Source organism: Callorhinus ursinus, unplaced genomic scaffold (assembly GCF_003265705.2).
Source record: "Callorhinus ursinus isolate GAN/ISIS: 27379988/994484 unplaced genomic scaffold, GSC_fseal_2.0 scaffold7, whole genome shotgun sequence".
NCBI classification, from domain to species: domain Eukaryota; kingdom Metazoa; phylum Chordata; class Mammalia; order Carnivora; family Otariidae; genus Callorhinus; species Callorhinus ursinus.
The window spans coordinates 67,383,334-67,411,095 of NW_027397069.1; the positions used below are offsets into that span (position 1 = coordinate 67,383,334).

Consider the following 27,762-nt stretch of genomic DNA (forward strand, 5'->3'; position numbering starts at 1 on the left):
CAAGGTTAGGTCAGTTGATGATCAAGATGAAAAAGCAATGATATTTTTTTCTACTCAGTAGCCAAAAATCATGATAGCTTCTCTCTGCACATGCTGTTTTTTAAAAAAATAAACTCTTTAGTTCAGCACAGTTTTAGACATACAGAAGAATTGTAGGGATAGTACAGAGAGTTCCCATAGACTCCACACCAGCTTCCTCTTTTGCGAGCACCCTACATTAGTGTGTATGATCAGTTACCGCTAATGACCTGGTCCCCATACGACTAATGCCCATACTTTATTTAGATTTCCATAGTTTTCCTCGGGGTCATTTTTCTGTTCCAGGATCCCATCCAGGATCGCACATGACATTCAGTTACCATGTCTCCTCAGGCTCCCCTTGCTTGTGACAGTTTCTCAGACTTGCCTTGTTCCTGAGGGCCTGGCATCTTGAGGAGCCCTGGTCAGGTGTTTTGTAGAATGTTCCCCATCTGCAATTTGTCTGCTATTTTTCTCATAATTAGATGGGGGTTATGGGTTTGGGGAGGAAGATCACAGAGGTCAAGTGCCCTTCTTGTCACATCCCGTAATCAAATGTTTGTCATTGTTGATCGTGGCCCCCTGGTCAAGGTAGTGTTGGTTGGGTATCTGCACTCTTTTCTGCCCTTCCCACATGGGCCTCTGTGGAAGGAAGTCATGTGGGCAGGCTGCTTATGGCTGGGGACCTCTGTTCCATGTCTTTGAGTATGGGCGCCGGCATCCTGGCCCCCTCAGGATGAGCTGCCCAGGCAGGATTGGCCTGTTTATTGGCGGACAGTGAGTGGAATGCTGGCCCGGGGTGTGGTCCGTGGTGTGTGCTCATCCTGGGGCCCACGCTCGGCTTGCTCCGGGTGATGTGGGTTGGCTGACCGAAGCTGTTGGTGAACAGGAGCCCTCTCGTGATTCGTGCTCAGAGGTGGATCCTCTAGCGCATTACACTAACATTTTAGTCCAGAGGAAAAGGGCTTCCTGGAGTAGTAACAGTTACCAAAAACCCTGACTTATAATAATTCAGCATTTTTTCTGCTCTGGGCCTAACTCTGTGTTAACGTAAAAGTGGAAGCCGCTTGGTTCTTGCCCTCAGGGGGATCCCAGAAAGGTCTAAAAAAGCATTGCCATTGCTATTTAAGGCCTCTGGGTTTTAATAATTAAAATATGGTTGGGTTTGCCTTCCATAACATTATACTTGGAATAGCATCTTGTTTTTTTCTGGGGAATTGCATGATTATCGTGAGCAAGAACAATGTCATTAATTTGTATTTCTCATACCGTGTAATTCCTGCCCATAGGAGGCTCTCCCTTAAGAGCTACAATAAATGTGGAAGCTCAGAGACCTCAAAGTCAAGGCCGCTGGGGGTATTGGCCTCCCGGGCAGTTCTGTCTATGCTGGTTAGGCCTGAGACGGGTGGAAATCATAGGCGGATGTTCTGACAACCAGTTGTGGAATTCTGAGATTTAAACTATTTTAGCTGTCAATGACAGTAAAGGACGTGGTGGCTGGCTGTGTTGCGATAAGAGGGTTAATGGGATGAAAGGCAATAATAAACACTTTCGTTCTTTTTCTCTAGCACAATGGGGTGCAAAGTTCTGCTCAACATCGGGCATCAGATGCTGCGAAGGAAGGTCGTGGACTGCAGCCGGGAGGAGAGCCGGCTGTCTCGCTGCTTGAACACTTTTGACCTGGTGGCACTGGGGGTGGGCAGCACGCTGGGTGCTGGCGTGTATGTCCTGGCTGGAGCTGTGGCCCGTGAGGATGCGGGCCCCGCCATTGTCATCTCCTTCCTGATCGCAGCGCTGGCCTCGGTGCTGGCTGGCCTCTGCTACGGCGAGTTTGGCGCTCGGGTCCCCAAGACGGGCTCGGCCTACCTCTACAGCTACGTCACGGTCGGGGAGCTCTGGGCCTTCATCACTGGTTGGAACTTAATCCTCTCCTACATCATTGGTATGTCCCAGGAGGCCTGGAGCCTGCCCCCCTTCCCCTCTGCTCTTCTCACCTCCAAACCGCTCTCCTTTGCTCCCCGAGTGGACTGAGTCTAGCTCCTCCCTAGGATTGGCCTCCTCCCTTGACTAAGTATGGTACACGTTCCCTTTCCCTTATTAGGAAAGGCATGGGCTGCCTCGGGGGTATCGCTGCTCCTCCTGGTCTGTGGACCAGGGTCTGTGCCCCTGTTTTGAATGATAGGTGCAGTGGACTGATAGTGGGGATGAGCCAGGCCAATGAGGAGGTCAGTCCTATGAACACAAGAGACGTAGATTCAGTGGGATGTTCTTACTACTTAAGAGGAGTGTAGTCCCTTTCAGTATTTTTGATTACTGATTACTAGGGTAAACATAGCACTTACACAGAAAAATTTGGGACATATACAAAAGTGCAATGCAGAAAGTAGACATTGCCCAATCTGACAATCCAGAGAAATTGTTATTCATTCACTCATTCTTTCAACAGATATTTATTGAGCCCCTCCTCTGTGCCAGATATTATGCTAGATAGTAGGAACACAATGGGAGAAGAAGACAATCTCTGTTCATAAGAGTTTAGGGATCTAACTATTGTTAATATTTTTGTCAACTTAAACGTATATTTTTTGTCCAGTATGTCTCTTTATTTATAAAACAATATATAGTAAACATTTTTCATGGTATTAATGGTTTTTCCATAGTAATATTCCAAATGATTGCATATCATTATATAGTTTTATATACATAGCATACTTTTTTGGATGTTCTTGTGGGGTATTTAGATTGTTTCCAGTTGTGTTATTATTGTTACAAACAGTTTAATGTCATTTAATGTCTTTGCGCATAGCCGTGATTTTTTTCCTTTAAAATAGTCTAAGAAGCAGAATGTGTAGTCAGTGGGCCTGCGTATTTTTAAGGTCCGTGTTGCCTGTGATCCTCCAGATGGCCACGGGCCCCCTTTCTCACATACTTGCTGACCCTGGGCACCGGCATTAAAAACAAACAACCAACAAACAAAAACACTCAAATTATACAAATTATAGTCTTCTTAGTTTGGTAGTTGAGAAGGTATTGTTTCTTTTGATGTTATTTGTATTTTGGTTACAACCGAGGTTGAAAACATCAACTTAAAAGAGACAAACACCTGAATATAAAATAACCAAAGGATATGAATGGCCAATTCCTAAAGTAGAAATATAAATAGCCACTAATTCCATTTATATTTCAGCAAGCTTTTTGTAACATTTTCAAAATACAGTAAGATGTGGTAAGCGGGTCGCAGTGCGCTCCTGTATACCCCATACTGAGAATGACATAGGGGACTGTGTGCAGCCTGCTGGGATGCAGGCCCCCGGGGCCATGGGGGCACCTGCTGCCGCTTGCCCAGGCCAGCTGGCGTCGGGCTCCCGCCAAGCTCTCTGAGCAGCACCTTCTTTCCCGGAGCCTGTGGTACCTAATGACTGCCAGCATAGCTTATGCTTCTCTAAGTTCGAAAATAAAATTCATAATAACGTTTTTTTTTTTTTTCTTTTCAGTACAACACTAAAACTTATAACCACAAATGCTCATTCATGCAAGCTCAAGTCTCTGAGCGGGAATGTAGCTGTTGTTACATGGGCTGTTATGTTCCCAGAGGATTTGCCTGGGCATAAAACAAAACCTGAGCAGGAATCACCCTCTGCTTCCAGACCAACAAATGAAAGTGTCTTTGCCAGAATGCTGTTTGCTTGTGTGACTGACTCGTGCATGTGTTACTGTGGGGGATTCTCAGCCTTAGATTTTGGGGAAGGGCAGTTTTTCTCAGCAAACATGAGTTTTGTTAAAGCTAGGTTTCAAAGATGAGGAGTGAGGGAGACCAGGAAGGAAGGCCAGGCAGCCCCACTCACCTTCACGGTGGGCTTCAGAGCATGATCAGAAGTGAGCTGGCTTCTTTCAGGGAAGGGAGGAGGCCATTTTCCTCCCCTGGGCTGTGGCCTTGATGGACAGAATTCATAATAGCCTGGATGCTGAGGATGAAGAAACATGGCTAAATTTTTGAGTTGTTGGACAAATACTTGGTATGAGACCCACTAGCAAGACTGAATCTCTGTAGTTCCTCTGGCCATATTGTGTGGATGATCCAGACCACAGTCACCAGCAAGGCCCCCTTTGAAAGTAAAGGAAAATGCTATATGTGAATATTGGAATTTTAGTAACATTTCCTTGAAAAGCAGTGACTTTATTCAGGTTAAAAGAGAGAGCATGCAGTCAACAGTTGTTGGCATTTGGGGTGCTGTGTCTGTTTGTGATCCTCATGGCAGGGGGTGTGGTATGGAGAGGAGAAGAGCTGGGCTGTCTGTGGTCAGGCACTTGGGGACCTGGTGTGAGCCCAGGTTTGGGCTCAGAATAGCAGAGGTGGCTGGCGCTGGCTCTGGGGTGACCAGGTGACTGTTGCTGATGGGAGGGTCAGCACGTGTGGATGTCCTTGGTCCCCTCTTGCTGGGAGAACAGCATTCCCGGGTGCGTGGGGACCCTCAGCTTTGCTGTCAGGAGGGTCTTGGAAGAGAAGCTTCCGGAGCCAGACATCTCAAGCTGCCCACCACAACCCATGAGTGGATCATGAAATCAACTTCATGGTTTGCCACCAATATTTCTTTAATAATGAAATAAAATAGGTAGAGTTGAATAAATACCACCAGCGTGCTTCTCACATGGTAAGGTTAATAGCACTGGTTTGTGAACTGTTTATTATTCAGTTGTATACTTGGAACACGGTACCCACGCCCATATTGGGTTGTGATGGAAAGTGTTTCTCTCCAGGCCCGTGAAGGCTCCCCAGCCTTGTCACTCCACTGCAGGCACTAATTGAGCCTCACTTCTGAGCTAGCACAGACCGGGGTCCGGCTGTCACCGCCAAGTCCCAGTGCATCATCTGGGACCCCTGCACGGAGGCTGCAAAGTTGAGCCCGATGACAAATACTGTTCACTGTTTTCTTTCAATTTCCTCTGGTGCGTCTTTTCATGGCAGGTACTTCAAGTGTAGCGAGAGCCTGGAGTGCGACGTTTGACGAGCTGATTGGCAAACCCATCGGGGAGTTCTCGCGGACGCACATGGCTCTGAATGCCCCTGGAGTGCTGGCCGAAAACCCAGACATATTTGCTGTGATCATCATTCTCATCTTAACAGGTAAAGCCACACAGTGGGACACGTCCAGTTGGAGTGAGGGGCCTGAGGTGCCGGGCAGGTTCCCATGGGGCCTGTTTCTAACTTTCCTCATTCTCCTTTCCCCTCCTTTTGTTTCTTTCTGTAACGAATGCAGACATCTTGTTGGTCTTAACGGCTTCTTGTACACACAGGGTGGGCCCGTTGAATAGCTATCAAAGCTGCGTGTCATTTAATTTAAAAAGAGTCTCTGGTGTTTGTACAGCTGTTTGTAGAGTGGGATTTTGTTAGTACGGCAGGCTTTTTGTACAAGTGACCCAGGAATACAAATTCCCTTGACTCAGTGGAGGAGCATTTGGAAGGGAAAATGGCATTCTTCAGAGGGGAACAGGTGAGTCTGGCGCACCAGTGTGTGCCTTGGGTGCTGGAAAAGTCTTGGATGGTTTTGCACCTAACAGCCATCAGAACGCCCATTAAAAATGTTTTACAGGACACCTGGTTGGCTCAGTCGGTTGAGTGTCTGCCTTCAGCTCAGATCATGATCCCAGGGTCCTGGGATCGAGTCCTGCGTCAGGCTCCCTGCTCACTGGGGAGCCTGCTTCTCCCTCTCCCACTCCTCCTGCTTGTGCTTTCTCTCTCTCTCTGACAAATAAATGAATAAAATCTTTAAAAAAAATGTTTCATGACAGAGTCACGGGTACAGAATTTTAAAATTCCAGATAGGACTTGAGCACGGCTGAGGGCAGCTTCTTCTTAGTGACGTTTATCTGTGTCCCGGCCTCTAGGATGGGAGTTTTGTTCCATGTGACACTTAACTGTCTAAGCATTAAGCTGAATGCAGATAAATTTCCCTTTGAGATTAGAAGATCTTGGATGGGTTTTAAAAACACCATGCCTTATTTTACGCACCATGTAATTGAAATCATCTTGCACAGGCCAGTCTCAGCAGTATTTCTGGTCCAGCTGGCTGGAACATGTATCGGAAATTAAGTTTGCACTGGGGAGATTTTCATAAACATGAGAGAGAGGGACGCCAGAGAGAAACAGAGCACAGCACGAGGAGGTGTTCCCTGCGATTAATTGCTCGCTTCCCTTCTAGCACCTTCATTTCAGAATTGAATCTATTGTGAAATGCATTTTTTATTTTAAGTGTGTAAAAGGTGCACCTGGCAGGGCAGCAGTCTCAGATCATAAGTGACCACCTGTTACGTGGACACCTTTCCATGTCTCTTTTCTTCCCCAACCAGGAGCTTAGTCATAGAAGTCCCCACATGGCATGTTTACCCCCAGGTGATCATGTGGCCTAAGCCTCAGAGACAGTGTTGTCATGTGGTTTCTGTGTGTTTTCATCACTTGGGTCTTTGTAATTTTTTTATGTGAGTTTATGATCTATAACTTGTCTAGCTTAGACATTGTTTTACGTGCACTGAGTCCGATGACAAACCTCATGGTTCGTGGTTCTGTAATCACAGAAAGTTGTCATTGCTCATACCGCTAACGTTGCAGGGTGAATCTGAATAATTTTCTCATCTGAAAAACCCTCATTCTACCAACAAAGTGAGCCAAATGTCTCCTCCTTGGAGAAAAAAAAAATCCCGCTGCCCCCTCAGGGGAGTCCCAGGAACGTGTGTTAGTGAGGGGAGAGGGTGACTGGGAGGGGCTTGCACTCCAGGGTGCTGGGCTGTGCTGTTCCCCATCGCTGCAGTCCTTTGGTGCCCCCTGGCTGGCATCCTCAACTCCAGAGGGGGCCTGCAGGGCCAACTTTGATAGCTTTGTGAACCACTCCGTGGACTTTGGTTATTTTGATCCCTGCCTCTAGAAAGATGATTAACTCAGCCCCATTCCCAGAGGCTCACAAAAATCTTAGGAGGTTTGGTGCCGCTTTGATTCTTCTTAAGTCACCCTCTCGTCCCGTCCCTGTCCGTGTCCCAGGAAGAACTCGCCTGGCACAGGGCTCACACCATCAGGCAAAATTTTCTTGCTTGTGCACTTTTTCAGGACTTTTAACTCTCGGTGTGAAAGAGTCGGCCATGGTCAACAAAATATTCACTTGTGTCAACGTTCTGGTCTTGGGCTTCATAATGGTGTCAGGATTTGTGAAAGGATCGATTAAAAACTGGCAGCTCACAGAGGAGGATTTCCAGAACACATCCAGTCATCGCTGCTTAAACAAGTGAGTTGTTTCTTCTTTCTCTTGGCATGTGACAGTTGATTCGTATTTGGTATTTAACAACATACACATATATTAGGGGTATGTATTTGGCTAGAATCCTACATGCCTTTTTAAAAAATGTAATTTGAATTTGAATTAATTTTTTTGTGCAGTAAAATAGCCGAGGGTGTTTTTTTGGTTTGAAATTTGTGTCAGGTTTCATTTCCCTGAACTCGACAGTATATTGTCTGATAAAGGAAGGTATTCAGGAAAACAAAATCTTCATTCTAATTCTAAAACTGTATGTAGTTGAAGATCGTTGTCAGACTCACCAATCTATTTTCCTCGTATTCTATTTCATGACCAACCTCTGAATTTTGTATTCAGAAAAGATTTTCTCTGCAAAATCATGGTGCTATCACTTGATTATGAAATGCCTTCCTGTTAATAACATAGATGGAAGAAGAAATACGTGGGACTTTTATCACAGGCTTTTATCAAAGGTTTTCAGAATTACTGAAGTATCAAAATATGATTCTATTAGTCTTTCTCCCACCCTCGATTTGGGGTGCATCAGCTCCGAAAACCAGTGGCCCCATCTCCTTATAGTCTCTGACTCAAGACACCCAGGATTGGAGGCAGGTGACAGGCCAGCTCTTGGACCTGTGCTTTTTTAGGACCCTCAGTGATGCCTCATCAACAAGCTCTGATTATCTAGAAATCAAAAGCCAAGCAATTAGAATGTATCTTGTGGATCTCTTTTGGTCAGATTTTTCAGGTGAGTGTTCGGGTCCTAGGATGGAGAATGGGGGGTGAGATTTTGTCTATGATTCTGTTGTATTTACGACCAAAGCTTACACAGCTCTGATAAGGAGACCCTCCTAAAATGCAGTGGCTTTAAAATGATGTCTCAGGTCCTGACATGAGTGGACCAGGTTGACTGGCCAGCGTGGCTGCACCCAGGCTTTCGGGGGATCTACCAGATTGTTCCGTCCTACCCTAGGATGTGGTCCTCCTCTGCATGGTCAGAGCTGGGCTCTCCCAGAGGGAAAGAGGGTATGGAAGAGAGTGTGCCCAGTGCTTTCAAGGGCAGATCCAGAAGACACATGTCCCTTCTGCCAACATTCCACTGGTGAGAATCCAGTAGGTTACCACATCTAGCTGCAAGGGAGACTGAGAAACGAGGTCGTCCCACACTGGGGATCCAAGTGGTTACATGTGAACTTGGTCTCTGGTTAAGGCCCAGCCATATCTTACAGTGGTCTGGTCACTGGACAAGCATCAGTGTGTGACTAGTTCACTACAACACAAGCAGGAAAACTATTGAATTGAATGCATGAAATATTATGTGGTTAACAGTTCAAATAAAAAGAGCCTTCTTTTTGGAGACTAAACTATTACAGAGAAATGAGAATTTTTTATTTTCTTTTTTTAAGTAAGTTCTATGCCCAACTCACAGCCCCAAGATCAAGAGTCGCATGTTCTACTGACTGAGCCAGCCAGGCACCCCTGAGAAATGAGGATTTTTAATGTAATGTTCCTAAGCTTTACTGAGTCATATTTATGCCAGATTCATTGGTGCTCATTATCTCAGGGTAGAGTAAAACCAGTTCAAACTAAGCTTGGGAGTAACAGTAGATTTTGAAAACTTGGGGAGATTCTCTTGATGGTGGCTGTTTACAGGTCAGGAATTAAATCTAGATGGTGTGTCTTGTTTCCTGGTGGTCAGTGGAGATTGAATTTTATTGTTTTTATGAAGAGTGTCAGCTGATGGTCTTTACTGTCTTGGGTTGTCCTCCCACTTTGGGTCCTGGTTATGAGGACTGTGCTGTCTGTCCCCAGCCCCCGGAGCACTGCCTCTGAGGTAGAGAGGGCTGCAGGTCTGGGGCATGGCTTGCTCTTTTATTTTATCAAAACCTAGAAACTGCTTTCTTCCCTTTTTTTCCAGCCGTAGATTTGTATTTTCGACCATGGCCATGTAGTCTTGCATGAAATTGCTTGTCTCTCTGAAATAATAGATCATTTCCCAACCAAACCACGCAGCATGAAGAGCTTGAGCCTGCAGTTGATGGCAGTTCTCACCACACTGGGTTGTGATTTTATGATCCGGTCTCCATGACTGGCTGTAAACGCCCCAGTGAACCTGGAGTCTGTCTGTGTCTTGGTCTGGAAAAGCGATGTTACCTGGCAGTCTGGCCGGTTCCCTGCGGTCTTCGTCTCTTGCTACCTCTGGCTTTCTGACCCAGAGTCCTGTGGACGGGGAACACGTGTAGTAAGTGTAAAGCTACGTTGTGACATGGAAACCTGCCGGGAAGGTTTTGTTGCATGGTTTCTCGTCAGGTAGGATGGAAACCCGAAAATAACATTGGCTTCCACAAGATAAATGTTTGTTCTCTTATGTCAACATCTGCCGGTGGTCGGTCTGACGCATTGCTTTGGTGGGCCAGGAATCTAGTTCTTCCATCTGATGGGTTTGTCCATCACCCACATTCCCAACGTCACTCCAGGGTCCAGGATGGCTCCCAGCAGCAGGAAGGAAATGAGAAAAAGAGAAGAGCAGCCTCCCTCTCCACTTCATTCCCCTGATGTTTCTCAGGAGATGTATGTACTGTGTCTACTTAAATCAAGGGACTACACCTTGTAGCCGGAGAGTCTGAGAAACATACCGTCTTTATTTTAGCGTTCCCACATCTGGCTAAAATAACTAAGTTTTATTACCGTGTAGAGGAAGGGAGTATGGCTTTGGGGGACAACTGGCAGTGTATGTCAGGGTGGCAGATGGAAGTTACAAGAGCAGAGTCTTGGTGCTGGATGCTTTCCACTGATGCAGTGGGAAAAGACCACGCAGGGGAGAGGACACCACCCTCACCACCGTGGATGCTCCCGGTCAAGTCCTCACCCTGGGCTCCGGGAGGTGGTGACCACAAGACAGCTTTTCCTTCCTCCTCCCTCTGCCAGCTACCCTCTTCTGTTAACTCCTGGGTAACCAGCTGAGTGGCATGCAGAAGAGCTGGTCAGCCTGGCTATGGGGGAAGGGGCACCGAGCTAAGGTCTGGCTTCAGCCTGCTCTGTCGCCACGTGATGTTTGCCAGGTGGGGTCACGGCAGCCCCTGAGAGCCTGCCTCCCTATTTCTTGGTGTGTCGGTGGCTAGATGCCAACTGGGCACAACCATCACATCCAGGTAACAGGCCAGTGACTGATTTACATAGAGAGCCTTTACAAAACATTTCTAAATGTGTTGGTTTGAGGCCATATAGAATAGGTTCTATGACTGTTTCATAGTGAGGCACTGCCCCTGAGAGCAGAATACCCAAGTTAAACGTCAAATTTAATTTTTTGAGTAGATAATATTTTCTCACGGTTCATTTATCATGGTGTTATAAAAAGGTTTACGCTGAGAATTTTTGTTTCCATTTCATTCTCCCACCGCCCCCCATGGGTAATCATTTTTATTATTTCTGTGTGTGTAAGCTTCCAGCTTTTATTTGTATAAACACAAGCAATTACAAGTATATATATTTATTTTGTATATTATGTATATAACATATACATAATTTATGTGTATAGTCCTGTCTCTTCTTACATAAAAAGTAACATTCTCTCTCCACTCTTCTGCACCTTGCATGTTTCCCTTACTAGCATATTCCACAGGGCTTTTCCTACTGGTATCTTGTCCTTTGTTGCAGTACAGGTGTCCCGGCACCCATGGAGCGATGGTGACCCAGCTGGAGGAGCACCCACAGTTGGTTATCACAGTCGGTGGCTCCCCTTCCATCTGATTCCTTACCCCATTACGGTCGTGAGGAGCAGGGAAGGATGGCCTTGTTTTGTTCTAGCTCTCCATAGTTCCGTGCTTTTATTGTTATTCCTGCTTCACCTGGCTGTGTGATGGAGGCGTGCTCCAGCCTTCGTCCTCTCCTGCAAGGCCTGCCTCTTTCTGGGGTTTAACGTATGTAACGTCAGTCCTGACACTCATTTATTCTTCGCGGCTCTTCCATAGCCCTTGTTGTTAGAGGGCTTGTGGAAGCAGGTAGGCACCTGGAGGCCTTCTACACCTATCTGTCATGGCAGGGCCAGGGGAGCTGGGCCCAACTCAGGGTCTTGGCGAAGACCTTTCCATGTTCTAATTGTGGTCAGAAGTTGAAACGATCTGCCAGGAGCCACTCTGAAGGCATCTTGATTATGAGTCCCCGTTTCCCTCATCCCCCTCTCTTGAGCTATTTAACTGTCAACTGTTTTGTTGTAGACTTTGGCCTGAAACTTTTTATAATATTCAGTTCATCAGGGCGTCTGTGTTCTTTGTGATTTATGGATGCGGTGGGCACATCCTGTGCCTTGCTGACTTACTTGTCCTGGGCCGCCATTTTTATACTTGGATTGTGGGTAACTTGCTCTTTGAGTCTGGCAACAGTTTTTCCTACATCTCTCACTTGTGTGTTTCTTGGGGTTTTCCTCATGTTGCTACTTACTGAACTGCATTGAATCCCAGATTGAGGACCTCCTTCACGCTCTGACTTCCAGATTCTGAAACCAAGGATCCTCTAGAAATCAGTACAAGGCTCAGTCCTCATTAAGAAATAATTGGGACCAAAGTGGCTCTCTGTTTTATTAGTCAGTTGATAAATCCCTCTGAAAGCAAATTGGGCCAATGAGTTGCTAACCCAATTAACATCTGTTTATAGGACTAAAATATTATATATGGCTCTTCCTAGGAAGTCAAGTGGTTTGGGGCAGGTTGCCCTGCAGAGCTGGGGAGTTGTCAGCCTGTTGAGTTAGGAGGGGCGATGGAGAGGTGGTGACCATCCTCTGGAAACTTGTGACAGAAAGCCTGGCGGCCAGCAAAAGGAATGGCTGATAAGGGAGGAGCCAAGCTGTCCTTCTGGACCTGGAGTTCAGCTCTTTTTCAGGTGGTGGCAGAGGACCAGGCTGTATGCAGCTTAAAATCACTTCACGATGGGCAGGGCCTGGAGTAGCCATCCAGAATGCGAGTGGTGGCTGGCCGCAGGCTGTGTGTGGTTGTTCTAGGCCTGGACATGCTGTTTAGAGTCACAGGTTCCACTTTGTTGGAACTATTTCCTGAACCTTAAAGGATTTCTGGGGTTGACAACATGTGTTCGTCTGTGTATTCATTACTTCGGCAAATATGGCCTGAGCCCCACCCATGTGCCCGAGCCATGCTGGGCACTGGTCCCCACTCATATAGGCATCCCTGTTTGCCATGTGCATGTGAGTGCTAAGGAAATGCTTTTGTTGACTAGAACCATTCACTTTCCTTAACCTCAGTATCTCTGAAAATGCTTGAGACTTGAGTTACCGGTAAATATGGGAGACTTTTTGCATTGTGCCCCTGGGGTGGGGACCATGCACCCATTTGGCAGTTCTGTGTCCTAAAGTGTATGTTCTTTGTTTGACAGTCCTGGGGGAGAGGCCTCACTTGTTAGCTTCTTCCCTCTTTCCTGTTGGACACCCTGTCCCATAGTCCCTCCCCTTCTCCCCAAAGCCAGTATTCAGGGGTGCTTCTAGAAAGGGCTCAGTGAGTGTCCTTGTGGCTCTGGGCCATGCAGAGCAGGGAGGCCTGTGGCCTGCGGGGTCTGGTGACAGCTACCTTGGGGATCATTTACTAGGCCTCTGGAGCGCCCCAGTCCAGCAGTGGCCAGGGGACTGGAGGTGGGGAGCCACACACGACTGTTTGGAGCAGCTTCTCTTCAGGACCGTGAAGTGGGTGTTATGCTCTTTGGCTCTTTTTTTCTAGTGACACAAAACAAGGGACACTTGGTGCTGGTGGATTCATGCCCTTTGGATTCTCTGGTGTCCTGTCGGGGGCAGCGACCTGCTTCTATGCCTTTGTGGGCTTTGACTGCATCGCCACCACAGGTATGGCGCCCGCCAGCCAAGTGGGGCCCGGGCTGTGGGCCGTCCTCTCCTGTCGGACAGGCTGGGCTAATTTTACCCACGGCTTGCTCTTTTCCTTCCTGTGAGCATGCTGCCTGCCGCTCTTTCACACATGGGTAACGTGTCGATTTGTAGCTTCCTGCTAATCTTTTCCCCCCTTTATCACTTCCCCAAGTGGCCATGCCTGACAGGAAGGTCTGCATCACGAACGTGACTAACTAACCATTGTGCTGCTGGGACGGGATAATAACAGCGTCGCTGCAGCCCGATTTCATATCTGGGCGTCATCCGGGAGAAATGAGGCCATTAAAAATACCGTTATCCGGGTGATTGAATAGGCTGGGCTCAGTCGGGCCTCCTGAATTTTCTCTGCCAAAGGGAACAAGGCTTTTCCTTGGCTGAACCAGGGCGTAAAGGCCGAGAACACCATCCCTGGGCGTTACGGGTCCTCCGGCCCGTGTGTGGAGGGCCGTCTGTGGTTTCCAGGAGCCTGACGACCCTGGTTCCCGTGGGGCCAAGCACGTCAGGGGCGTCATTTGTGGGTGGCATGGGCATCTTGTGGGTTCGTGGGGATGCCCCTCACTGTCTTGCCCTCCAGGGCCTGACTCCTTGCTGTTTCTAGGTGAAGAAGTCAAGAACCCTCAGAAGGCGATCCCCGTGGGGATTGTTGCGTCCCTCCTGATTTGCTTCATCGCTTACTTTGGGGTGTCTGCCGCCCTCACGCTCATGATGCCATACTTCTGCCTGGACAAGGACAGCCCCCTGCCTGACGCCTTCAAGCATGTGGGCTGGGAAGGTGCCAAGTACGCGGTGGCCGTCGGCTCCCTCTGCGCTCTTTCTACCAGGTGAGGCCTCTGAAGCTCTTGGGAAGGTAAGCTGTAGTAGGGCCACACGAGGCCTGACACACAGGAGAGCCGCTCATCTCACTCTTTTCCCCTGAAATAGAACCAGCACCCCAACCCTGATGATATGGCTTCTCCTCTTGTTGTTAGCTCATCCCATGAGTTGTTATTGATATTTTCATCCTGAAGCCTCTGAGGCCCACTTTCTGACATCTGCTCAGCAAGGGTCTGGCTTGCTGTCCCCAACCTTGGCCCCTGCACCAGGCCACCTCTTTGAACACTATATTTTGGCCCTTTTTTGGCCATAAAACAGAGGCTACCTTGAAAAAGGGAGTAAATGCCTTTTTTTTAAAAAAAGATTTATTTGAGAGAGCGAGAGAAAGAGAGCACAAGCCAGGATGCGGGGGGAGGGCAGGGGGAAAGGGAGAAGCAGACTCCCCACTGAGCAGGGAGCCTGATGTGAGGCTTGATCCCAGGACCTTGGGATCATGACCTGAGGTGAAGGCAGATGCTTAACCGAATGAGCCACCCAGGCGCCCGGGATTAAGTGCCTTTGAGTAAGAAACATTTTGCCCCCGATGTTTGCCATTAGCCTGTACATACAGGAAATATTTGCTAAACATTGATTTACCACAGAGAAATCCTCATGAGCCCAGTGATGCTTTTATTTTCTGTTTGATTTAGCTAGAAATACTGTGGGAATAAATACAAAATTTCCCTTTCATAAAAATTATGACTAGATCCCATGCATGTGTCTGTTAGGTTATGCCATTCTTTCACTGAGTACATACTCAACAGTAAGTGCTTTTTCGGGGGTTGATGCATTGAATTTTGTCTTCCAGTCATGGGCTTCACCTAGTTTGGAGGGTGGCACTTCTCGGCGAGAAGTTCAGGGCTCCCTCTTGGTGGTATGCAGTATGGTATACCACATAATGGTCACATTATGGTGCCTTTCTTTCCGATGGGCTAGTGTTACAAATGCATTTTGCCTTTTCCTCCCATCTAGTCTTTTAGGTTCCATGTTTCCCATGCCTCGAGTTATCTACGCCATGGCTGAAGATGGACTGCTATTTAAATTTTTGGCCAAAATCAACGATAGGACCAAAACACCAGTAATCGCCACATTGACCTCAGGTGCCATTGCTGGTAAGAACTGAAACTAATCCCACATGCCAGTATTTTAATAGTTGAGTTACTAGTCCCTAGGGAAAAATACCTTGAATTGTGTTGGAACACACCCTGAGAAGTGTGAGAAGTGAGAAGTTGGAACTGGTCTTTCTAACTTTTGGGTTTCACCCTTGGAACCTGGTTTCTTGCAAGGTAACCACCCTTTTGACTAAAGGCGGAGGCCAGTTTTACAGAGGATGTGATGGAATTCTCAAAAATTTTTGAATCCTTTTATTATGATTACCCTCTCATTGGATGGAGCTTGGAACACACACTGTCCCTTCAGAGCCATTTGTATTTCCCCTTTTCTGAATGTTCCTGAGTAGACTTTGGTGGAATGACGTTTTCTTGCATGGTAACAAGCCAAGATTTTGTTAGTACTGGAAATTCATTGTCCGTGTCTCCTAGCCTGTAGATTCTCAGGGGAATGAGAATCCCTTAGGATCAGTGTTTTATGAAACATGAGACTACCTGTTCTCCAGGAGACATTGGAGGTGTTGCTGGGGAGGCCAATTGCTGTAAGTTTATAAATAATGGCAGGCTCAGAGGGGATTTATCTTATCAAGTATCAGGTTCCCCACCAAGAGGACAGTTTTGACAGCCAAAATCGGTACACAAAGAACCCTTGGAGCTATGTGATATTCCAGGGGCCCCTGATTAAGAAAAGGGGAGCATTGAAGGAAACTGATGTGCATACACATATGCTATTGGTTTTCTATATTTTCTCCTTTAATAATTGCCCCTCCTAGCCCCAAGAGACAGGCATTATCCAGCCCATTGTACAGAGAGGCGAAGTGAGGATGTACACCCACACCCAGGAGATCTGGCTCTCGGTTCCTGGTTTGTTTTTATGCCAAAGTGGCTGGCTCTTTCCAGGGTCTTTTTGGGATATTAGGACATGTGATACCAGTTCAGTCTGCACCACAGGGACTAGTCAAAGAGCCATTGGTAAGACATTTGACCATTTTAAGTGAATGAATTGTTGTTAGAGTAGTATCTGTGCCCTTAGCAAAGTGTGCTTAGTGTTGTGGGTTAATGTTATATAATGAAAGAAAGCTAGTTTTTCATTATTTAACAAATTTGTTGTGTAACTGCATTCTTGACCGTGATCTCAGTGGTCAGGTTAAGGGACACCATATGTCAGAATATGACCGATATATTTAAGAGATTAAGGAATGGGAAATAGTAAATGTTCTTTCAGTATTTACATGTAATTTGATCATATTAAAGACTTGCCTCTAATTCCCTTCCTGTGCTGATCAAGGGAACTCAAACTATAATCTTTAAAGTGACTGTAAAGTACATGCATTCACCAAACCAGGGATTTACTCTTTCCTTTTGTTTGGCAGGAGTGGTAAATAAGTATTTGGTTTTCTGAAATCACCCCACATGGAGAAAGTTTGGCTTGAGTTTCTGTGTGAGTGGGAATGTAGGCATCTGTGGCATGCACAGTTGGATACTATTCTAATTATCCAGAAGACCCCACATTGCTCTTTGATCCTGTTATTTACCCTCAATTGAAATTTGTTTTAGTTGGAGTTAATCTATAGGGGCTTGAGAAATATTTGTGGAAAAGTAATGGTTTTGTGCTTCTGTTTTAACTTGTGTTGATGGCACGTGAGGTGAAAATATCCCAAAGTAGATCTATCCAAATTATTTTTTAAATGGGAAACTTGACATGTGTACCCATATAAATAGAGATATATACTCTCACAAAAATGACAAAAGATTTTCAAATAAGCATGCATGTTGTATATTTTTTTTTAGTGGGGTCATGGTAAAGGTACTGATACTGTTTGGAAATAACAGTGCTTTCCATGCTCAGCTGCGTGGGTTAGGAGCCCCCGTGAGTCCTCCCAGAGCCCTGGACTTGACCTCATCCACCTGCTCATCACTGTTGCCTCCTGATGCCTATTTTGGTGATATACTCAGGGAAGCCAGAGACTATCTGGTCTGCCCTGTTTGATGGTGTATATTTTTGATGGTCTACACTGACCGGCATACTCTCAATGAGTGCCAGATGGATGATGAATGTGTGGGTAGATGATGGATGAATGGATGGATGGATGGATGGATGGTTGGATGGCCAAACAGATGGATAGGTGATGGGTGATGGACGGACAGAGGATGGATTGATGGATGGATGGATGGATGATGGGTGGATGGTGTGTGGGTAGATGGAGAGATACACCTAACTTATGTATGAGTCTGCATGGTGCAGAGAAAGACATGCTGGACTCAGAGCCACAAGAACCTAGTTGAGATCCTGACTTTTCCACTTCCTAGCTGTGTGACCTTAGATAAGTCTCTCAACATGTCTGACTTCAGTTTCTCAATCTGTAGTGTAGGGATAGCTTGCAAAGTTGCCATGAGGATCAATAAAGGTCATATTGATGAAAGTGCTCTCTATATAAATGTTAATTATTATTACTGTCTGCTGAGGATCGTGTATGTGATTTAATCCTGAGCGTTTCTTCCCTTTAAGCAATGTCACAGTGTCTTTCCATGGAAAGGGCTGGGGTGAGGAAGCAAGAAAAAGCCGCTCCCCCTGTTTGCCTTGGATCACGGGTGGGTGGTGGTTCTGGCTATCCATGATAGTGGACCATCCTTGGATCCTGATGCTTGTCTCCTCCCTAGCTGTGATGGCCTTTCTCTTTGACCTGAAGGACTTGGTGGACCTCATGTCGATTGGCACTCTCCTGGCTTACTCTTTGGTGGCTGCCTGTGTGTTGGTCTTACGGTATGTATGGCTCTTCTGGGTTCCATGATAGAAATGGAGATGCACCCTGTTAGCCTTTTAAAGGTTCAAGTTAATGATTTATATGGTGTAAATTTTAGGTTGTTGATAGTTAGTTCCTTTGGGAACTGCCCTGGAGAGGGTGGGATTTGGTGGTTCAGAGCCTAGTCACAGAGAACATCATTGAAAAGAGGGGGCTCACCTCTCACTATCATGTGCCCTCATTTTTCTGGCGGGATGTTAGGAGGAGAGAGACCGGTTCTCAGCCCACCTGTTGAAGGCGTAGGGTAATGATTTCAGTTTGGTCCACGTTCTTAGGTTGGAGGGGACTAGGGAATAGTCCTGGTGGGAACTGGGAGAATTCCAGTTGTGTGAACCTTAGGGCAGTGTGGTGCTTCTGCAGCAGCACTGCACTCTACCCCGGGAGGACTCAGTCCCAGGATGTGGCGTGGAGTGGCCAACATGGGTGTTACGTAAGACCTCCCAGGCTCTGGCGGTTTGCGCCTCGTGGAGACCAGGCTTAGCCGTAAGAAAGCAGCTCGGGGCCTAGGCTTAGCGTCCTGGTGTTCTTGGCTGCCCCAGTGCCCCCCTCCCCAGGCACGCCCCTGGGCTCCAATTTTCCTTTGCTCTGGAAGGACAGGGCTCTGCTTCCTCACTACCAGAAAGGCTCAAGGGAGCATTTATCATGAGAATATGGAGTCATGGAGACTCAGTGGTGGTCACCCAGGAAGAGCCTTGTTACTTCTTTCCGGGTATTTATACTGGCAAGGTCATTTATTTCATTTGTTCCATTTCGAGTGTGCTTAGCACCTACTCTGTGTAACACTTGGGTTGAACCTCAGTAGTGGCTGTGCAGCATCGGCTAAAACTAGTTTGCTAGTTCTGTGACCACTTAGGTGGTCACAGGAGGGCTCGACACTGGAATCTTTTCTGAGGTTCCCCTCACATTCATAATTGACCAAACGGTGTTAACATAAATGAATCAGTAAAAAAAAAAAAAAAATGGTTAAATATCTTTATGCTCACTCTTAGATTATATGCAAAATAATTCAGAAAGCACTCTGTTTTTGATAGCTGGTAGAAAAGATTGGAGCTCTGTTCCTTTGGGTGGGAAGATAAGGAGCCCCGTTTAAAATGAATGCTTTACTTGCAGGAAGCTTATGTCTTGGAAATCATGCCACAGGCGCTCAGTCCTTTAGCCAGCTCTGTAAAGTTATTTATTCTAAGGCATTTAGAGTTTTAAAATAAATTGATCCAATTAAGTCTCACAAACAGAATTTCTCAAATCTGTCAGCCTGCAGACATATTTCTCTGGCTCTCGGCGCCAAACGGGGTCCTAATGTTACTGTTCTCTATTTCTGCTTGTACTCTTAGCTCCCTTCAGCCATGGTTTTGTTGGAAGTGGCCTAATACTGTAAGCAGCCAAGGGGCAGTACTACTTCTCAGAGCAGGAGAAGCCATCTTAGGACATTTCTCTGGGCTTGTTCATGGGGAAGGTCAAGTTGCCTCAAATGAGAGTCCCCAGGGAGGTTGTTGCCCAGAAGCAGGAGCAGAAAGAAGGCGAGGACTCAGTTCTCCTCCTCTGTATCTACTTTGCCAGAGAATGCATCAGTCTGACCATCTTCTTCCCATTTTTATGCCTTGTGTCCTGGGCAACTTACTTCGAAAGCTTACTAAGAACTTGAGTTAGTACAGGTCCTTTTGCCTAATGAAAGCACATGATGATGGTCATACAATACATTTCTTTACAGGTATCAGCCAGAGCAACCTAACATGGTATACCAGATGGCCAGAACTACCGACGAGCTCGATCAAGTGGACCAGAATGAACTGGTGAGCACCAGTGATTCCCAGACAGGCTTTTTACCAGAAGCAGAACGGTTTTCTTTGAAAACCGTCCTCTCACCCAAAAATATGGAGCCTTCCAAATTCTCCGGGCTAATTGTGAACATTTCAACTAGCGTCATAGGTAAGAGCCTGCCCTTCCCTGCAAGGTGTTTGGGGGTCCTGCTTGTTGGTGTTGCAGGGTTTCTTGTCAAGGGTGGTGGAGGCAAATGCTTTAAGGGATAAACACCTGTCTTGCTACTGGACTGTGATGTCAATTATTCTGCCCTTATGGTAGTTGATGGCTGCAGAAACGGAGGCTCCCTCTCCATGGGTTTTGGGGAAAACTGAGGATATCTGTGGGGATTTGAAAAAAAATTGAATTGCACCCCTCTCTCCCTCCCTCCTCCTTAGCAATTCTTATCATCACCTTCTGCATTGTGGCCGTGCTCGGAAAGGGGGCTCTGACAAAAGGGGAGTTGTGGGCAATCTTTATGCTCGCCGGATCTGTCCTTCTCTGCTCCCTGGTCACGATCATCATCTGGAGGCAGCCTGAGAGCAAGACCAAGCTTTCATTTAAGGTGAGCAGCTCTGCCTGCAGGGAACCTCCTGGTAGGTTCCTGTGGTAGGCGCCACAGACCCCGGCACTCCTGCACCCTGTGTGGGCCCTGCCAGGCCGGGTTGTCTGCACGGGAGCGGCTTGCCGGCCAGCCTCAGGGACCGTGAGACGCAGACAGTGCCTGCTGAGGGGGGACCTGACCCTGGGAGAAGGCACCCCTCCCCGCCCCGGCTCTCAGGTGTCCCGGCGCAGCTCACCCAGGGCAGCTCATGCATGTCCGCCTAGCATACGTGTCCGGCACATCGCCTTACCAAGCCTTGGAGGTGATCGAGGTGTGTGCATTTTAGGTTCACAAGTAATGAAGCAGTTCACTGTTGGAGATAAAGGGGAAGTCCCTCTTCTAGCCCCTTCTTTAACAGGAAAATAGCAAGAGGGGAAAATTAGAGTAGAGCTCACTTTGGCACTTGGTAGCTTAGAACCAAACTCCCACCTATTAGGGTTTGCCCGCGTGGGTGTGCGGCTGTGTGTATGTATGTGTATGTATGTATGTGCACTGACTTTCTCCTTCCTGTATAAATGGCGCAGTCCATCTGAACCTCAGGGGTGGGGGCTTTTCCTAGTTCATTTTTGCTAAATGACTCAAAGGCGCCGTCCCCTCGCGCTCCACCCCCTGCAGACTTGACACCGCCACCCACCGTCTTTGCAGGTACCCTTCCTGCCGCTACTTCCCGTCCTGAGCATCTTTGTGAACGTCTATCTCATGATGCAGCTGGACCGAGGCACGTGGGTCCGCTTTGCAGTGTGGATGCTGATAGGTACGTGAAGTCATGGGTTTCACTGTGACGGCGTCTCTCGGAGGCCCCCCGAACCCAGTCCCCGAGCCTGTGCCATACAGCTCATTTGTCTTTCCTGCAATTTGGCTGGATGCCTAGCCTCTCTTGTTTCCAGTCTCAAAACGTAATGAAAACACATGTAGGTCCGCGGTTTTCTCTCAATAAGGAGCTCCTAGTAGATCGTGGGTCCTCCCCTCCCTTTAAGATACTTTTCATTTTAATAGCTCTTGCCTGAACTAGTTATGTCATTGCTAGAGTTGAAGGTAATGAGAGCGTAGGCGATGAGTCTGCTGTCGACCAAGCACCAATTCATCTCCCCCCGCAGGGGAAAGCCTGGGCCGTGCCTCCCTAGCCCAGCCAGCACCTGCCCACTGGCCCATGTGGGAGGTTAGGGGGTCACCGTTTGGGTGCTGGTCCTTTTGTAGGCTGCCCATGGCCCGCCCCCTCCCTGGGTATCCAACCCCAAGAATTGTAGGAAATGGACTCGGGCTCCTTCCTCAGTGCTGATGACCAGGGAGCGGGCCTTGCCCCTCACCCCTCAGTGTCACTGACAAGAGCTGTAACCCCAGGACTGTGTTTCTGCCGACGCCCTCAGCCCTGGGTCACCATACTTGGGGGCAGATAGCTGCCGCCTCGAGATCCTTCTCTGTAGGCCCCACATTGTCTGCAAAGTGTGGCCTGAGGCTGGTTCGACAGACATCCCCTGCAGAGCCTTTCTGTGAGAGAGTTGGCTCAGGGTGTGCAGTGGTGTATGATCAGTATACATTCCTCCAGACCTGGTGGCTTATTCCCTGGTGGAGGTGGACAACACCTGCTTCTAAGCATCCCAGATGTGAGCTCCTGGGCTCCAGGCCATTAGCTTATTTCCAGAGCTTTTTGTGGCTGAGCCCTTCCTTTGAGGCCTGCTCTCCTTGTGTCTCTGGCACAAGGGTGGCCTCAGGGCCACGTGGGCTGTAGTCCTTGAGTGGCGCAGATGGTTCGAAGCTTAGTTCTCTGGGCCCCACCACAGACCCTTGAAGTCCCGGACACTGGAACGGACTGAACTCCTGTGTTATACACACTTGCAGGCAACTTGAATGCCGCCTCCCGTCTGACAGTCACATATGTAGAGAAAACAGAGACGGTGGGGACTCCGGAGGCCTTGCGAATAGCCTGGGGAGCCGTGGTGCCCATTGGAAATCCCACCCTGGCAGGGAACAGGACGACCCCACCAGTGGCCATGGGGCACCAACCAGGTGGCCAGTGGATGAAGCTGCAGGAGCAGCACCTCTCCCGGGGTCCCCAGCCTGGCTGCTCAGTGTGTAGCTCGGGAACCGGCCCAGTGGGAGGCTCTCCAGAAGGGAGTGTGCCTGCACCGCATCTCGAAGAGGCGAGATGGCCACTTCTGCTGATTGTAGTTGAAGAGTCATGTCGTTTCTCCAGATACTTTGGGAAGTTGGCCCACGAGGGCTGCTTGCGCTGGGTTCAGGCCTGGGACAGGCAGCATGGCTGCCTGGGAGGCTTTCCTGGGAGCCGCGTGATGGACCCAGGCCTGCTCTGCCTACTGTGTTCACATGTGCTCTCTGCTCTTGGCCTACAGGCTTCATCATCTACTTTGGCTATGGTTTGTGGCACAGCGAGGAGGCGTCCCTGGCCGCCGACCAAGCAAGGACTCCTGATGGCAATTTGGACCATTGCAAGTGACACGCAGCCCAGCCCCCAGAGGTGGCAGCAGCCCTGAGGGATGCCCGCAGAGGTCCTGGGAGCACCTCATTCTCTCCACCAGTGCATCAGGACCCACCCACATCTACAAAGCCCCCATGCAGCAGAAGGTGCAGCTACTTGAAATGCAGCCTCAGCCCACAGCCTGTGTGTCCTGCCTAGACTCGCTCTGCGGCAGGTGCACAGGGGCCCGTCACCTCGGACAGCTCCCTGGCGGGGGGGCCACTTGGCTGCAGCTGGCCACTGTGGCTCCTAACATCCCTCTGAACACAGAAAGCAGCCCCCGTCCCCGCCAGCTCCATGCCCATGCTGCTGTGTCCTCAGGCAGAATGGAGGTCACTGTTTCTTGTCACCTTGGGGAATCCGGGCCTCCCTCCCCGGGGACCATGCTGGTATTGAAAATGTGTACACTCCAGACTCAGTAGCCATCTCCCCACTTGGCCCCAAAGGCTGACTGTAGAGGCAAGGGGAGTACTCCAAAACATATGTCCCAGAGCCAAAGGACAGCAGTTTACTTTAAAAAGGAAGAGCAAGACTGGTTTCCTTCTCCCACTCCTGTTCTCTGGGTTGCTTCCCGAAGAGGTCGTGAGGACTGTGAGCTCTCCCCTCCTTCCCCTTCCAGGCAGGGGTTCGCTCTGACATCGGACAGAACCGCGCATACCCCAGCGGCAGTACTGAGGGCAGGCGTTGCTGTCACTGACAGGGAAGAAGGGAGCGCCACTGTGGGAACAAGGCAGGAGGGCCACCTCCACCCCTCACACCTGAGCGCGGGGACCTGACCTCCCTCAGCCGCACTCTCTCTTTCCAGGCCTGGGCCGGTTCTGGCTGCTTCTGGTATCTCGCACCAATGGCTGTGTGCCCTGAGTAACTGGAGCATGGCACTGCATTCATGTGAGACTGGCCTTAGATTAGCAGAGCTTTAGAACACTGTTTTCTAGGGTCTTTGCCAATCACTAAATCCTGCCCTCTGATGCTTGCGGGTCAGCGTCTTGAGTCTTTTAAGGTTCTCAAGGCAGGTGTCTGCTCATTTTGAGGTGACAGTGCCAGTCCCCCAGCTGCTTCTGGCCCCTGACATGATCTGTTTGGCCCCCCTCTTAGATAGAACCAAACTGAGTCCTCCTGTTAGCATCTGTGAATCACTCCAAATTAAGTTGGCGCTTGGGGTTAACTTGGAAAATGGCCAAATATTCGCTCGGTGTGTTGTTGAGAGCATGGGGTCCACACATGAGAATTTGAGGTCATATTGCTGTCCCTATCATGTATGTGTCGTCCAAACGTTGTGGGTTTGTGTCTGGGTTCGTAACCCGGCCCTGGGCCTCTTGCCTCCATAACTCGGAGAGCCTGCTTGGGTGCCCGCGTGCAGCGTGCACGCTCCCCCGTCCCGGGCCCTGCAGCGCCCCGCACTCACACCGGCTCTGCAGAGAGGAGCCCGAGGAAACAAGCACGCTGATGCAGTCTTCCTTCCGATGAGAGTGTATCTTGGGAGACGGAAGGGCCCTACATGGATGGGAGGGGAGGGAGGAAGACACCCCAGAAAATGTAAATGCTGCTTTTGAAGCTCAGACTCCCATTTCATCCCCCTCCAGCCTTTGACACAAATCTGGTAGAAAGAAGCCTGGTAAATTGACGGCACTTGTCTGATCTCCCTCAGTAGGTTCAGAGAGAATTGCAAGAATTCGTGGAACCGCCGAACGGCGGGGTCGGTCAGTGGAGGGCTGGTGGGCGAGTGACCCAAGGGCTTGGCCTCTGCCACAGGCCCTGATCACCTGCCTGGAGGCTTTATTCTAAATATCATTTGTGAATGTTACAGAGGGAGGAACATAAGAGCTCAAAACATGGGTTTCCAAAGGTATTTAAATTTATGTAGATTGGTGCTGTACAATATTTTGATAAATATTAACTTATTTTGTTGGGGTTTTGGTTGTCTGCTGTGTTCTTAGGGTTTGTTAGGTATTTGTTTGCTTGATTTGTCTGTTATTTTCCCACATAGGCAAAGAGAACTTGAGGGAAAGAGAGTGTCCGACAAAAGTGTAGGGGAGAGAGAATTTTTTTTTACTTTAATTTCTTTTTCTGGCTGAAATATCTGTGCAAGACAGCATGCAACAGACTGTGTATACAGCTGACATTTCAGCTGGCAACATGCATCCTACCAGCTGACAAGGTGTGTTTCCCTGAGACCATCCCGTGGAATGAGAAGCTCCTGGCGCGTGAGGGTCCTCACCCCGAAGTGGGAGGTGCCTCCGGAAGGCTCACCAGCTCAGGAGTGAGAAGCCCCTGCCCCCTCCCCTGTCAGGGGGAGGGGCCCCCCACTTAGAAAAGGACACCTGAAGGTGCCACAGAGAAATCGTTCCCATGGTCCCTGTGCTTTTATTGAGATTAACTTTTGTGCCGTTGCCAGGGGTTTTTCTCTTCTGTTTACGAGGATGGTGATGTAAGGAACGGTGTTGATAGGCTTTTTCTTATCCCATCCTTCATCCCTTCCCCAGAAATACACACATACACACATGCATATACACACAGGCAAGAAATAACCACCGGAAGTGCCCAACAATTGGCCTCCCAAACCCCCAAGCAAGAATATGATTCTCGGTTTCGTGGCTTGGCCAGTATTTTCCTAAATCATCAGAAATTCCACACTTCTAGAGACATGCCCTTTGGAAATATTGTGTCTGCTTTTATCTGTGGCCCAGCCCCAAATACCCACATTGGAAAGACCCATTTGTGTCAAGTAAGCACTCCTTCCTGCCTCCCGTATTCCCCCCCCCCCCCCCTTTATATTTTTTTGACCCCGTAAAGACTCACAAAGAGGCTAGCAGCGGAGCCCCAGGACCTCTGCTGAAGAGTGAGGGGTGTTCGGGGTCTCCAGGGAAGTAGTCAGGCCCCATGGGCCAGTGAGGCTGAGCCTGCTTCCAGGAGGGGACCTTGGGCAGGAGATTGGAGCTCTGCACACCCCTCACCCCACCGGCTCACACCCCTTCCGCCCAACTTGGGGCCTGATTTGTTTTTCCAAACCAATAGGAGTGGATAGGGCCATCTTTCCTAGGGTGTTTTGGAAAGACTCTAAATCGATACTGTTGTCAGAACCCCCCCTCCCTGCAGCTCCCCTACTTGTGGTTTTGTTCCACTGAGTCATCTCTATCAAGAGATCAGCCTTCTGGTCCCGTGTGCTGGTGCCGTGGTTGGGCTATCACAGGCCTCCCGCCTGCCCTGTGTGCACTCTGGGGGCTTCCCCCACCCCTGGCTCCTGAGGCTCTGGCACACCCCCTTCTGCACTTTGGGCGCAGCCTGTGTGTGCACCCGGTTGAGACCCCTGGTTCTTGCTTGTTGGGCTTTGTGGATGGCAGCGGGCATGAACTGGGTTATACGCTGTCCTCCTGCCACTGAGCAGGTGTTCCGAGCTGAGTGAGTTTCTGTAGTCTGCGTAGGATGGCCTCTAGCCTGACACCAGACACAGCCTTGAGTACAGGGTCAGAGGCTGGGTTCCTTGGGTGAGTGTGGACATGCCTTAGAAAGGCCCCCCAGCCAGGGTGTAGGCGGGCTCACCGGCATTCCGGGGGCATCACCGGGGGAGGGTACCTGCTGGCGCTGTGCCGGGGCCGTCTTCTGCTCCGCGTGTCTCCCTTTCACACTTCTCATAAAGGCTGAGCTTTCTGTCAGCACCCGAGAGCCATCACCACAAAGACAGGAGTGAGGCCTCTTGGCGCCAGGCCCCATCACCAATGTGTTCTAGCGTGGATGGGCGCGTTTGCGGCACGTCCACACTCTGCCGGCCATAGGTGTGCGATGCTTGTGTGCTTGTGTGTGGAATTGTTAGAGTTCCCAGCAGGTGGAACTAAATATATGTTGTGTGTGGTTGTTATGTATAATTTAAGATATATGTTTGACATCATAATGAGAGTATTGTATGTAAGGCTCCTCAGGGAGAATGAAATCTACATTTTGTCAGACTCTTACGGACTTTTTTGGTAATGAAATGCTTTATTGATTCAGTGGTGCAAGAAGCTGCACTCCATATTTCATCATCATAGTTATGATGCCTGATGGGTTTTTATGGCCAAAAAAAAAAAAAAGTCAACTGACTTTGATATTCGTCACTATAACCCAGAGTCTTTTTGTGCCCATTGCTTCATTGAGTGGCAGTGCTCTTTCAAGAGGGACGCGGACCGGCCAAGGGTTATCAAGGAACCCCCCGGATGACCCTGTAAGTGTGTTGAACTGCCGGCTGAAAACCCCCGCCATGAGATAAAGACCTTGGCGGTGAAGTCCAACAAATTGATCTTCTCAGGGTTATGAGCAGGGTCGGGAAGCGGGGCTAGGAAGATGCGCTTTGACTTTGTTAATTTATTAACAAGGTATATGATTTTGTGTTTCTCGATGACAAACTTTTTTAAGTTTGGGACTTATTTTCGATTTGAGAAATTGTAATATATATTTAAAGTAAGTTTCCCGCTTAAGTTGTGCCTTTCAGCATCAGTGGGTCTAAGAAGCACAGAGGGTGATGATCCCAATGAGGGCTGGTTTATTATCAAACCTGCATAGCTGTGGTTTCTCCAGCAAACTTTTTCTTCTACTGAACATGGAGCCATTATTAAAAGAATTGTGTTTATTATGTAAATTGTATAATATTTTTTTGCTTGTTTGATGTTCTATTTTTCTAATAGTTTTCTTATAGTTTCTTATAATTGTGATACTAGATTTAGATTCTGATGCCCACTGCAAACCAGGCTGTCTCTGCTGGCCCCTCCTGTTTTTATCTGAAGGACAAGCATAGATGTCCATCGCCTTCAAAAAATGTGAAACTCTGCTATGTATCCCATTTTTGCTGACAACACTGTATGTTGACAACTTCCTACTCTATGTTGTAAAATCAAATTATTTTGTGGTACATTATCTCACGCTTCCGCAAACTCTAATAAATTCTTTCTCTGGCTTCAG

The 27,762-nt window shown here is 48.4% G+C and overlaps 1 protein-coding gene across 3 annotated transcripts in view; it reads left to right on the forward strand.

Annotated features, from left to right (window-relative positions):
* Positions 1 to 27,762, forward strand: part of SLC7A1 (solute carrier family 7 member 1) — a 78,730-nt gene extending 50,968 nt beyond the window's left edge. For all 3 annotated transcript variants that reach the window (XM_073894725.1, XM_025875114.2, XM_073894727.1), the window contains 11 exons: positions 1,587 to 1,960; positions 4,985 to 5,143; positions 7,118 to 7,292; positions 13,025 to 13,146; positions 13,787 to 14,009; positions 15,013 to 15,152; positions 17,811 to 17,913; positions 19,662 to 19,879; positions 20,149 to 20,315; positions 21,000 to 21,108; positions 22,706 to 27,762. In XM_073894725.1, coding sequence (XP_073750826.1) covers positions 1,591 to 1,960; positions 4,985 to 5,143; positions 7,118 to 7,292; positions 13,025 to 13,146; positions 13,787 to 14,009; positions 15,013 to 15,152; positions 17,811 to 17,913; positions 19,662 to 19,879; positions 20,149 to 20,315; positions 21,000 to 21,108; positions 22,706 to 22,809 — 1,890 coding nt within the window. In that variant the 5' untranslated portion in view covers positions 1,587 to 1,590 and the 3' untranslated portion in view covers positions 22,810 to 27,762. The remainder of the gene's footprint in view (positions 1 to 1,586; positions 1,961 to 4,984; positions 5,144 to 7,117; positions 7,293 to 13,024; positions 13,147 to 13,786; positions 14,010 to 15,012; positions 15,153 to 17,810; positions 17,914 to 19,661; positions 19,880 to 20,148; positions 20,316 to 20,999; positions 21,109 to 22,705) is intronic.